This window comes from Calliphora vicina, chromosome 1 (genome assembly GCF_958450345.1).
Source record: "Calliphora vicina chromosome 1, idCalVici1.1, whole genome shotgun sequence".
Classification (NCBI taxonomy): domain Eukaryota; kingdom Metazoa; phylum Arthropoda; class Insecta; order Diptera; family Calliphoridae; genus Calliphora; species Calliphora vicina.
The window spans coordinates 89,038,904-89,051,657 of NC_088780.1; the positions used below are offsets into that span (position 1 = coordinate 89,038,904).

Below are 12,754 nucleotides of genomic sequence, written 5' to 3' on the forward strand. Positions count from 1 at the left end.
ATTGTAGGTCCAACTTACTATAGCCTTATCTACATCGTTGCCATGGACTTTGAAATATCTATCATTATATATCCATATTGTCTATATTAATGACTTAGTAATCTAGATATAGATCAAAAATAGGTAAAAAATCGAGGTTGTCCCGGTTTTTTGCTCATATCTCCGTTATTTATGGACCGATTTTGCTGATTTTAAATAGCAAACTTCTCGAAAGCATGTCTGACAGAATTATTGAAGATTTGGATCCCGAAGATATCTGGGGTCTTCAGAAAATTGATTTCAACAGACAGACGGACATGGCTTAATCGACTCCGCTATCTATAAGGATCCAGAATATATATACTTTATAGGGTCGGAAATGAAATATGTAGAAATTACAAACGGAATGACAAACTTATATATACCCTTCTCACGAAGGTGAAGGGTATAAAAGTAAATACTGAAATATCATTGGATAAAAAAAGGAATGCGCTAGATAGGATTTGATTTTAGACCTATGGTTTCTTGTTGAAAATTTCTTACAAGTTTCCGTAGAATGCGTTTCTGCTATACGATTTTTTGTGAAAAAAATCGACTCACCCTATTATACATATATGTATGTATATTGGACCAGAACAATTTGGAACAACGTGCTATGGTATGAAACCAGACAACAACCGATCCATCTGGAAATTTGAAAAAGTAAATGGTGTTGGATTGGACATATATTGCGTAAACCATCGACAGATATTGCAAAACAAGCCAGAAGACCATCATATACCTGGAAACGACAAGTCGAAATACTAACATCGCATCTTCACCTACGTTGAAATGAAATGAAACTTCGTGCATCAGATGATTTCGTTTTATATAAAACGTAATTGTGGAGATATTTATGAGTAAAAAGTCCTAATTCGGAAGAACATTTGTATGGGGGCTAGGTGAAATATTAGAGCGATTAAAATCAGTTTCAAACGGATGTGCCAAAAGTGATTCTGAGTCGATCGGTATTCATTGGGTATTATACTAATATTTCTGGAACATTAACACAAACGCAAATTTATTATGAATTTTATTAATAAAATAATTTAGAATGCAATTACTGTTATCATTAACCCTCTAACCGGCCAATTTATTGTTTGAATAAAAAAAAAATACGTTGGAATAAAAAAAAAAAACAAAAGACAAGACATTTATCACAATAAGTAAATTGTTTGTCTTTTTACGCATATTTACCGTTATAACGGGAGAAATAAGCAAATGAAGCAGCATTAAATACATTTAACATACCCCGTCTAAAGGCAGCCTTGCCGGTTAGAGGGTTAAAATAGCGTTATCGAAATAACAACAAATTCCGTCACCGTTACCGAAATAACTGCAATTACCGGTACCGCTAAATTACGTTACCGATTCGAATCAATAGCCAACCTTGGTTTTTCTTTATTATTTTGTAAAACTGTACTACTGTTAACGGTTTAATTGCTGAATTCAATTATAGCAATGACAAAAACCTTCATAAAGTTATATATTTTATGGAATTATCCAAGACACATTCCTAAACTGTTATATACAGTTTATATAGCTATATAAAAACCATTGGAATTACCCTGTAATAATTGTTATACGCATATCGGTTCTTGTCTTTACTAACAGTTTTCTACACTAGAGGGCACTATTTGTACAAAAGAAGCTAAATTGAAATAAATTGTTTAATTAAATAAACACAATTTCTGATAACAAAATTTAAACAAGGTATGGATGTTCTTTTTCAAAAAGTCTCGAATATTTATTTAAAAACAAAGATGTATTTTCAATAATGTATAATTGTTCAATGTACAAAAAATTAAATATTAAAAAAATCAACAAAATATTTATATTTTCTTCTAACTTATGTATTTAACAACATTGAAATACAATTTATTTCTATATTCAGGTTTTTATTATGCTATAATTAAAGAAAAATCTGATCAACTTAAATATAAAAAACCTTAATCTCTGAGTGTTGCAGCAGCAGTGAAAGGATTGTTTGGATTTTATTAAATAAAAGAGCAGATTTGTATAACAAACTACTTTATTTAGCTAGATTTGCTTTTCAAATTCTATTTACACAATAATTAATAATGGACTTTTTGTAGTAACAATTTTTTTTATTATTTTCTTTTCAAAAAAAAAATGATACTCTCGTTTTAACAAATAATAATAATAATAATTATTTTAATAATATTAAGATGATTTTGGTATATTCTAAACAAATGAAATATGATGGATGACATGATTATTAAAAATGAACAATTTGTTCTATGTGCATTGCAGTTTGCGTTGGTAGGTTTACGTAAATAGGGGTCCATTGCAGCCATTATTTAAACGGTATTCAGCATAGACCATGCCAGTGTTGTGCCAGTGGTAGAAGGCAGCCAAAATGAATAGATGCCACCAGTTGTGCGAGTGACCAAAGTAGTCAACTTTGCCGGTCAACCAGCGCTCAGGAATCTTGGCTGCATATATCACAAAGGCAATGGCACACAAACCGTACATGGTTATGACACGAGGTACCATTAACTGAAATTAATTTAATAAATATTATAATTATTTATTTGTTAGTATAGTGGTTTTTAGTTGGGATTTCTGAGAGAACATAGTTTCAATTCCCTATTTAATTTATAGAAAGTACTTTCTCTGAACTACCCAATTTTTAATTGAAATTGAGAACATTATACATGATATTGAGAAAATTCCAAATGAAATTGAGAATTTCCATTTTAAATTGAGAAAATTTCAAATGAAATTGAAAATTTCCATTTTAATTTGCGAAAATTCCAAATGAAATTGAGAATTTCCATTTTAAATTGAGAAAATTCCAAATGAAATTGAGAATTTCCATTTTAGATTGAGAAAATTCCAATTGAAATTGAGAATTTCAATTGAAATTAAGAAAATTCCAAATGAAATTGTGAAATTGTTATTTTACTCTACATCCTTGACTTCAGAATACTTTTAATTTTGGACCAAATTATTTCAGTAAGATTCAGCATTGGTGAAAATTTCACGTAGACGACAGTGGCAAGGAGCATTGTCACATGCCAGAACGAGTTAAGATAACTAATTGCCAAACTCATGTCATCTATCAAGAACTCTTTTTACCCATTCGTTTGCGCTTTCGGTAGTGAACGAACCTCTACGGCTATCCATTTGAATAATGCCTGCGGAACCAATTACACCTATTAGGTGAATGTTATGGCCACGGAAAGTAGGTATCGAACTATTCGGGATCCAACATGAGACCAACAATGTTTTCTACGACAAAATATATTAAAATTAGTCTCTTTATCTAGATCACCACATCTGATATAATCGTTAATTTTGTTTTCTTAATATAAAATAATTTATATACTGTTTCTCAATTTTATTTAGAATTTTCTCAATTTCATTTGGAATTTTCTTAATTTCAAATCGAATTTCTCAATTTCATTTGGAATTTTCTCAATTTCAAATGGAAATTCTCAAATTCATTTGGAATTTTCTCAATTTCATATTGAAATTCTTAATTTAAATTGGAATTTTCTCAATCTAAAATGGAAATCATAGACAACAACTAGATAGGTAAATGAGAGCCAAAAACCTAAGTCTGTTGTCAGAAACCTAATGTGTGAATGTGTGAACCGTACGTGTGAAAAGAGAGTACTCTCTCCTTCCGTTCTATGCGTTTATTCTATGATGGAAATTCTCAATTGGAATTTTCTCAATTTAAAGTTGAAATTCTAAATTTTAATTGGAATTTTCTCAATTTAAAATGGAAATTCTCAATTTTCTTTGGAATTTTCTCAATTTTAATTTGAAATTCTCAATTTCATATGGATTTTTCTCAATTTCAATGAAAAATGCTGTAGTTCGCTTTTGAACTTCAGTACAAATTTATTTCAACTTACCCTCACTAGTTCATTTTCTAAACCACCCATTTTCACAGTCCAATGTCCCAAGGGAATCACACCATATGCTGCCCAGGCCAATAGCACAGCTATTTTGCCATTCAGGGTAACATTTAATTTTGGAATTTGTACAACTATGGCTAAACCAAACATGCCTAAAGCGATCACAGAATATATTATTCTAAGCATCTGTAAATAAAGAAAAAATATTAATATTTTCAAACTAAATCAGTTTTTGTAAAGAACTTACATTAAAACACCAAAAGGCATAATACATGCTGCTGATATAAATGGCCACCAATGACAAGGATATGCCCAAATAGTCCACCGACAAGAACAGCTCATAATGTTCCTCTGATTTACAAGAGAATATATGATAAATCGATGATAGCAGCATACACAAGCAGAAGCAAATCAACAAGCACACCACCAATATTTGATCTTCCAAATCGGCGTGCACCTTGAGAAATTGAAAATCAAATATAGTCAAACCAATAAACAATAGACAGCCGCACAAGTGAGTCCATATATTGATCTGTAATTACATATTATGTAAATAAATTAATTGTTTCGAAACATTTCAGTTAGATAAATCTCACCGTTTCATTGGTCCACCAAAATACACTCTGTAGACATAATTTTGTGGACAGGAATGTTCTATAACCACCTCTAATATAGGGATTGAATTTTAAGTGATCAGGTGCCTGTAAATAAACAAAGTATATATTTATATTTTTAATAAACAGGCTTTTAAATTAATAAAGTATTTTCATTTTTCAAAACAATTGAATTTTATTTTGTTTTTTTTTTTTTTTTTTTTTTGGCAAAGTTTATAATTTGGCATTAAAACTAAACAAAAAAAACAAAAGCAATTTTCTGAGTTTATTTATAAATTTCATTTGTTTAAAATTAATTTTCGTTAGCTTGTTAAATGTACGTAAACAATTTAAATTGAAACAAAAATTGCGAATAAATAGAATTAGTTTTTTACACTTATTTATTTAGTTAATTTATTTTACATTTAATGCTTTGAGGTGTTACCTTTGTGTAACCGGGGTTCAAGGAGACTGAACTCTTTACAAAATAACGTAATTTGGCAATTAAAATACGAGTCTTTAGTGATTAATCAAGCAATTGAATATAATTATGTAGATACCTATTTTGTTTTTTACTAGTGCAATAATAGGGTTCCTAAGTAATATTAGGAAAGTTTTTGTTCAAGTGAACAAGTTTATTTTTCATAAATTTTAGATTCTTAGAGAAGCCAATAATCTTAATAAATATTAAAGTCTTCAGAATATATTTATACACTCCTGAAACATTTCTGAGTCAAGGAAGATCACTTAAAAATGACCAGGCCGATTTTTCGAGAGTTTGACATCACTCTATCACATCCCAACTTAGAAATTTCAGTTTTCAGAAGCATAGCGTCAAATTAACGCAAGCAACATTTGGAAAAAAAATTTATTGTTCAAATTAAAGTTTAATGTACCGTCAAATTTGACATGTTAAATATTATTTCCAAGGTGTATCTAATAAGGTGAAGTCGAAAAGCCAGCTGACTATTTTTTGCTCGATTTGTTTTTTCACTTCTAGCTGTCAAAGTTTGTTTACATTTCTTTATTAATTTAAATTAACGTTTTTGTTTCTTTTAATAAAAAATATAAAATAGTAGAAAAGTGAATAATTGACAATATAAAAGTGAATGGAGTACTTATTGAAAGTAAATTTCACGTATTTATTTATTTTTACCCCTGTTTTTGATTTTTGCCGTCTTCTGTTGTTTAGCTGTTTGACAGCTAGCAAATAATTTTACAAAAACAAAGTACATGTTGTTTTTGGTAAAGTTGTATTTGTTGTAGAATTGGGTATACCTGTAAATAAATTTGCCTTGATTATTTCGAAACATTGTTTTTAATAGTCATTTAAACTCGTTACTTGAAACTAGTTTATAAAATAACCCCCGTCTCCACATAACATAAGTTTGGACATTTGTATGTTCGCAACCGACAAATTATATTGCTAACATAGAAATTTGCTAGTGTTAAGAAAAGTAATTCAAGGCTTTACATATTTCAAGGCTTTACATATTACAATTATACAGAGAGACATGTGTAATACAATGAATAAAAAAAGTTCACCAAAACATGAAATTTATTGATTTTAGTCCCAAATTTTAAAAACCGAAAAAAACGAAATTTCGAAGAAAGATCAGTTTTTCAGTTAGCCGGTTTATAAATACTAACTGGCAGAGTGTTATAATTATTTTACCCTTGTCTTGTTAAGCAATAAATATGTTCACTCAGAGTACAATTTCATGTCCGCATATGGGCAACTGTTGTCAAAGTTAGGTTTTAGGGCTAATTGTAACTATTAATATAATGTAAAACTGTACCTGACGCTTTTAATATGCTATTAAAAGAATAGGGTTTATTAAAAGGATATAAATCAACACTGCCAGAAGTGCCCAATTAGTGGGGCAGAATCGAAATTTTTTGGAAATAAATCTGCCATTTCTAAACGGCTGATCCGATCGGAATAAAATTTGACGTGGGCGTAGCCAAGGAGAGTTTAAGTTATTAAAATAGGACCTACAAATGCTCCAGGGAAACACGTGCCATTTTTTTTGTTTCCCATCCGATTTAAAAGATTTTATATTTTTGGCTTGGCCTTAAAAAAACTTGCTTGCGTGTGCTGTTTATCTCATATAATGTTATAGGCATTTCAAAATTTAAATTTTAAAATTTTGCCTTACCTTGGTCCGCTTTTTTTGGACCGAATGGAGTCGAATTTTCTCTGTTAGTTAGACAGCTAAATTATAAATAATATACAAACGATTTCAGAGCAATATCAATTATGAATCCAAAAACAAACGATTTTGAATTTAAAAATTAAAAAAATAGTCAATTTATGCTGTTTTTTGGGCGAAAAAGTGACTTAACTCTTTTTTAATTAAAAAAACAAACTTTCTTTAAGAACATGTAACAAATTTATGTTTTTCTGTAAGGTATCTTTACGGAGAACATTTTGGTATAAAAAATATGTTCTATTTTTAAAATATGTCGGCCTTACGCCCTTCGGAAATTGACCAATTTTTTATCAAAATTTCAACATTGGGCCACATGTTCTTAAATCTCAAAGCTGGGATGAGAAAACGGAAAGCAGTTTTGGAAACCTTGATGTGTGCCCTAGTTATCCCCAAAGTATTTTCCCAGCCCCGAAGGAAATGTGGACCCTATGGGCAAAATTTTAAAAAATATAATTTTTGGGATTTTCGCTCCAATTTGTTATTTAGAATGACAAATTTAAAAAACGTTGAACATTTCATTGAGTTTTGTTAATAAATAAAGATTTTATTACATACTAGCTTGACCCGGTGTGCTTCGCTACCCCTGTCGTAGTAAAATAAAAAATATATAGCCTATTGACGCTTCCCAGTAAGGATCTATCTACGTTCCAAATTTCAATAAAATCGGTTCAGCCGTTTAGGCGTGATGCAACAAATGAACAAACCAACAACATATACATATTTATATAGATTACATATTTATTGAGTTTCTAAAACTAAAATTTGTATCAAAATTTTAATAGGATTGCAAATATTAGGATCAATTATTCCGAACTAATTTTTTTTGTTTAGATAAGTTAATTTTTGGTCTTACAAAGTCTCAATTTATTTCAAAAATATGCCGCTTTTAAAACTAAATCTTCAAAAAAAAATTCACTTTTTCATATTTTTGTTGTTGAATAAAATATTAAGAAAATTTATCAAAAAAAAATCTGAAAATGTCCAATATTTTTGAAAGACTGAAGGTCTAGCCGAACGCATACCAAAATATAAAAATCTTTGAAATCGAATGGGAAAAAATGGCACGTGTTTAAAAATTTTATATGTCAAAGGTAACGATTTCAGAATATTTCCAACAAATAATTTTAATTTTTTTTTAATTTCTAAAATTTTTTGGTGTATAGAACTAAATCTATAAGGCCTGTCACTGAATTCCATTCCGATCGAAAATGGAATTAATTCCGTAATTTGCTTATTCACAAAAAGTAAAACGAAAATATCTTTCGGAATTAAACCACTTTCAGTTTTCAAAGTGGAATTGATATTTCATTGTAATTATTCGCTTTTCTTGAAATTTGAATCAATTTCTGTACCAAATACTTCACTTTTGTTTTAAAATAAAAAACGCTGTCAAATTAAAATCTGAAAAACAGAATTATTAAATATTTTTTGAATTAACAATTTACACGGAATCTGAAGAACCTAAAACTATCGGAATAAAAACCATTCCGAACGAAATGTGTGGCAAGCCTGTATATATCTATTATGAATAAAATAAGAAGACTCATGATGTTCTCTCCCATTTTATCTAATATAAATATAATTGTGTTACCGTATTAACATAATTTACTACTTCTTGATGTGGGAAAGATAATTTTCTTTTTCTTAAATCTATATATAAATATTATAAATTACCGGATAGAATATAATTAGAAAAAACATCCATATGTATGAAATGTAAACAAATAGGCTGCGAAATTCAAACAAAAAACTCAACAACAATAGAAAATATTTAATTAAATTTAAATTTTTTTTTTTTAATTAACTTATTTCATAAGCTTTCGTTTGTTGAGCAAATTTTACATTTGGACAGCAACCAAAAATGTATCTGTCTCACTCTTGTTGTTAATAATTTTAACCTTGATTTAGTTAAAATGTGCAAAAGACACAAACTACAAACAGAAATCAATTTATAAATCAATTCACGTTTTTTTCTTTTGTGTCTATTTTGGCGGGCAATTTTTTATAAAAATATGTATGTAGTTAGAAATTAATGGTTTAATAATATATGTTTGCATAAATATTTTATTAAATTTACAACATGAAGGGAAGAAGACACAACTCGTTACTTGTACAAACATAAAACTAAACGTTAATGAATTTTGGCATGAACTTGCAAAAATGACATTTAAATTTTGATTGGTTCGTTACTAATTGAATTTGGGTGAAGATCACACATATACTGCGTATTCATTTGATTTAAGTTATAAATTCGAAAAAATCTAAGTAATTGAAAATATTGGGCGCTCATTGTACGCAAAAGTGTATGTGTGATTGGGTTTTTTCGTCAGTGTCAAATAAATGTCAATTGATGAAATTGATTGTCTTTAATATTTAGAAACCTTAAACGATTCTAATTTGTCTATTAATAATATCTTTAGAAAAGTTTTTAATAAAAAATAATTAATTGAATAAAAAATATTAAACTTTAAACAAGTACATACAACCTGACTCTAGTCCGGAATAAAACAAATATTCGTCCGAGACGAATCTTATATACCCTTCAATTTATTAATGAAACCCGGTATTTATAGAATTTTTTAGGCAAATCGTAATAGCACTTGGGGTCCAAATGACCTTGAACTTTTAAAATCACGAAAAACACAGTAATTTTGACCCCAAGTGCTCTTAAGAGTTAATTTCCATTTTTGTGCTGTTATTGTAAATACTAGACTTCATGTTATATTTTTCTGAAGTTTCATCAAAATCGGCCCAAAAATATGTAATATTTCGCTTTCATTCCATGAGAAATTCCAAATATTGTAAAATTTGACTTTTGACCTTCACGATAAGGGTTAACGTTTTCCGATTTTAGAAAAACTTTCAGACTATATTTAAAATTACCTGGACTATAATATTCTGAACTGATTTTACATAAAATTAATAACAGTAAGGAAATTGGGCTCCTCGCCAAAATATGGCCAACAAATTTGTTTTTCTCGAAAATCGCAAAATTTATATCGCAGCTACGGAAAAAATATAGAAGGTATTGACATATTTTTTTACATTTTTATTACCTATTATGTTGTCAATAAATCCCCATGTGATGATCAAAAAATTCTAACCCCCTGGTTATACCTGATAAAGTTTTAGCATGATAAACTTCAAAATGGTTGTTTAAAAAAAAAATTATCAGGTATAGTCTCTATTTATTAGTATTATTGCTTCGTTATGATAAAATTGTTAGTGCTTTTGCTTAGACAACTTTGTCTTGACAACAAATGTCATTAATTGTTATGATAAACATTTGTCAAGTATAGACAGGGGATAAAAATTGTTTAACAAAATTTTTAAAAATTTGAAAATGGAGTTTTGAAACTGCCGTTAAAAAAAATATTTTTTTTGGTTATACCTGCGAATAGGTTAACGGTTTCCTACTAAGACAAAAACTCATATACAAGTAAATATGGATATATTTTAAGTAAAAATGAGCTTTTATTTTAATATTTCTCAAAATATGTTAATTTGTTCCTAGATTTCCTGTTCTAGTGGCCTGAGACACATTATTGGTCTGGCGAATTCTTCATAACTTTAACAGTTAACAGTTGACTGGACTCAGAAAAGCCGGTTTTAGCCGGAATTTTTTAATTTTTTTTCTTTACAAACCATCTCCTGAAAATTTCGAATCGAATCAAAAAAAATCAGCCAAATCGCTCCAGCCGTTCTCACGTGATGACATTACATACATGGACCATTTCATATATTTAAATGTATAGATAGATTAGAATGACAATTACGTACACATTTCGATTCTTTTAAATTAAATTGCAAAAGTAATTTTTTAATGGCAAAATTTTTACAAAAACTGACAAATTGTATATTTCCCCCCCGAAAATGTACCACAAAACTTTGAGTAACGAGCGGCACGGGTTGCCCTAGTATTTTGGTAGTTGGTAGTATTTTAGGTCATTGCAAAAGTATTCAGCGGGTACCGTTTTAACATTTCAAACATTTAATTCTAAGGGACACTCTACTGTAGAGTGTCCAATATGACAAAACTTCTGAATACAACGATTCAGAGAATATCGATATAATTTTTAATAGTTGTCCACAATAGTTGTTAATTTAAAGCCTAATGGATATACACAGCTATATATGCTTGATAGGGTCGCAATTGAATATTGTATAAATTACAAATGGAACGAAAAACTGCTATAAGTAAGTGCCGGGCCCAAAAAATCAAAAATCAGGTTGATCCAATATGTATGTCAAATGTTTTAAAATGTTTTAAGAATGAAACAACGTTCAAGATTATTTTTGAATGAAACGTGATGTCGGCAAATACAGATTATTTTAATATAAAGAATATGATAAGTCTATTTCTAGTCAATACTTTTCGTACTTATCAAATACATTATTGGCAATTTATTGAATTACTAATTAATTCAAATGATAACAAATGCAACGAAATTCTTACCCTGCTATAAGTGAAGTGCAGGGCACAACAAAATCTTAATCAGGTTGATCCAATACTTAGGTCAAGTAGTCAATGAATCGTATCGTTTTAAAAACTTTTAAGAATGAAACAACGTTCAAGATTATTTTTGAATGAAACGTGATGTCAGTAAATACAGATTTGATAAGTCTATGTCTAATCAATAGTTTTCGTACATATCAATTGCATTATTGGCAATTAATCAATAATTAAAATACATACGTAGTATTCTGAGACATACAATTGAATACAACAAGACTGAATTTTTTTTTATAAATTTCCCTTTTTATTACACCTGCCAACAAAATGACAGCAAGTAATTTAATTTACAGAGGTGGGGTGTTAATTATCTTAAATCAGTACCTAAGATAACTTAAATCGAATGTTAGAACATTCGATTTAAATTAATGAATTAAATTTAAACTTAATTTAGAATAGAAAATATCAGCGATGCATTCCAGAAACCCACTATCAACCAAACAAATTCTTTAGCTTCATTCAATATTTAATTTGAATAGAATCAAAGCCTCCATAAAGTAATTTCCTCCATTCAAAGGCTTTTATTCGAATAGAATTAATTCACAATAACATTTGTAATCATTTTCAAAATGCCTTTTTGTAATAGATTTGAATCGAAAAAAATAATGAATCATTCAATAGATCTTATTAAGCTATAAGAATTTCATAAGGAATTAATTATGTAGATAATTAATTATCACGTTTGAAGTACTAAGGAATTAATTCGTAATTAATTCTGTAATGGAATGTTTAAGAGAAAACATTTAATTTGATTTTGAAAATTGAATTAAGACTTAAGTCTTTCGAACCTTTGAATAGACATCAATATTATTGAATTAATTCATAATGGAATTATGTAATTCTAAATAAAATTCATTCAACATTTAAACACTTAAATTTTTGTTAATTCAAATCGAATCCTAATTAAATGATAATATTTCAGAATTAAACAAATTATCAGCAGTTTATTCCATGAAACCTTTTCCAACAAAACAAATTCATTAGCTTCATTCAAAAGCTTTAATTTGAATTGATGTAATGTAATATGTAATTCATAATAAAATTCATTCAACCTTTGAATGGTTAAATTTTTGTTAATTCATATTAATGGAAACTATTTGTTTTTTATTCAATTTGTTTTTGGTTAGCATTTACACAATAAATTAAAAAAAAATTGTCTAAAGCCATTCCATAAATTTTATAAAGCTATTTCGTAATGAATTTGAATTAAAGAAAACTTGAATAATTCAATAAGGAATTAATTATTAAGAATTGAATTCAATACTTTTGAAGTACTCAGGAATTAAGCCTAATTAATTTAGAATTAATACTTTCGAAAATTTTACTCCAAAACAGACCAGTTGCTTTCTTATTTAAAAAAATATGTGAGTTTTGAACTTGCAATTAAAGTCAATTATATGCTGCAGTTTTACTGTATTAAATTAATATTCGTTTAATATGGTTTTGAATTGGTTGCTATTTGATTCGATTATATTTTATACCGAGATAAAACAATGATAACTGAATTTGTTGACAATCGATTGATTA

General features: G+C 28.3%; 1 protein-coding gene across 3 annotated transcripts in view; it reads right to left on the minus strand.

Annotated features, from left to right (window-relative positions):
* Positions 1-2,143: 2,143 nt before the first annotated feature.
* LOC135963302 (progestin and adipoQ receptor family member 3) overlaps positions 2,144-12,754 on the minus strand; it is a 45,166-nt gene continuing 34,555 nt past the window's right edge. For all 3 annotated transcript variants that reach the window (XM_065515092.1, XM_065515093.1, XM_065515094.1), the window contains 4 exons: positions 4,505-4,609; positions 4,156-4,440; positions 3,906-4,094; positions 2,144-2,538 (listed from right to left, as the gene is read on the minus strand). In XM_065515092.1, coding sequence (XP_065371164.1) covers positions 2,308-2,538; positions 3,906-4,094; positions 4,156-4,440; positions 4,505-4,609 — 810 coding nt within the window. In that variant the 3' untranslated portion in view covers positions 2,144-2,307. The remainder of the gene's footprint in view (positions 2,539-3,905; positions 4,095-4,155; positions 4,441-4,504; positions 4,610-12,754) is intronic.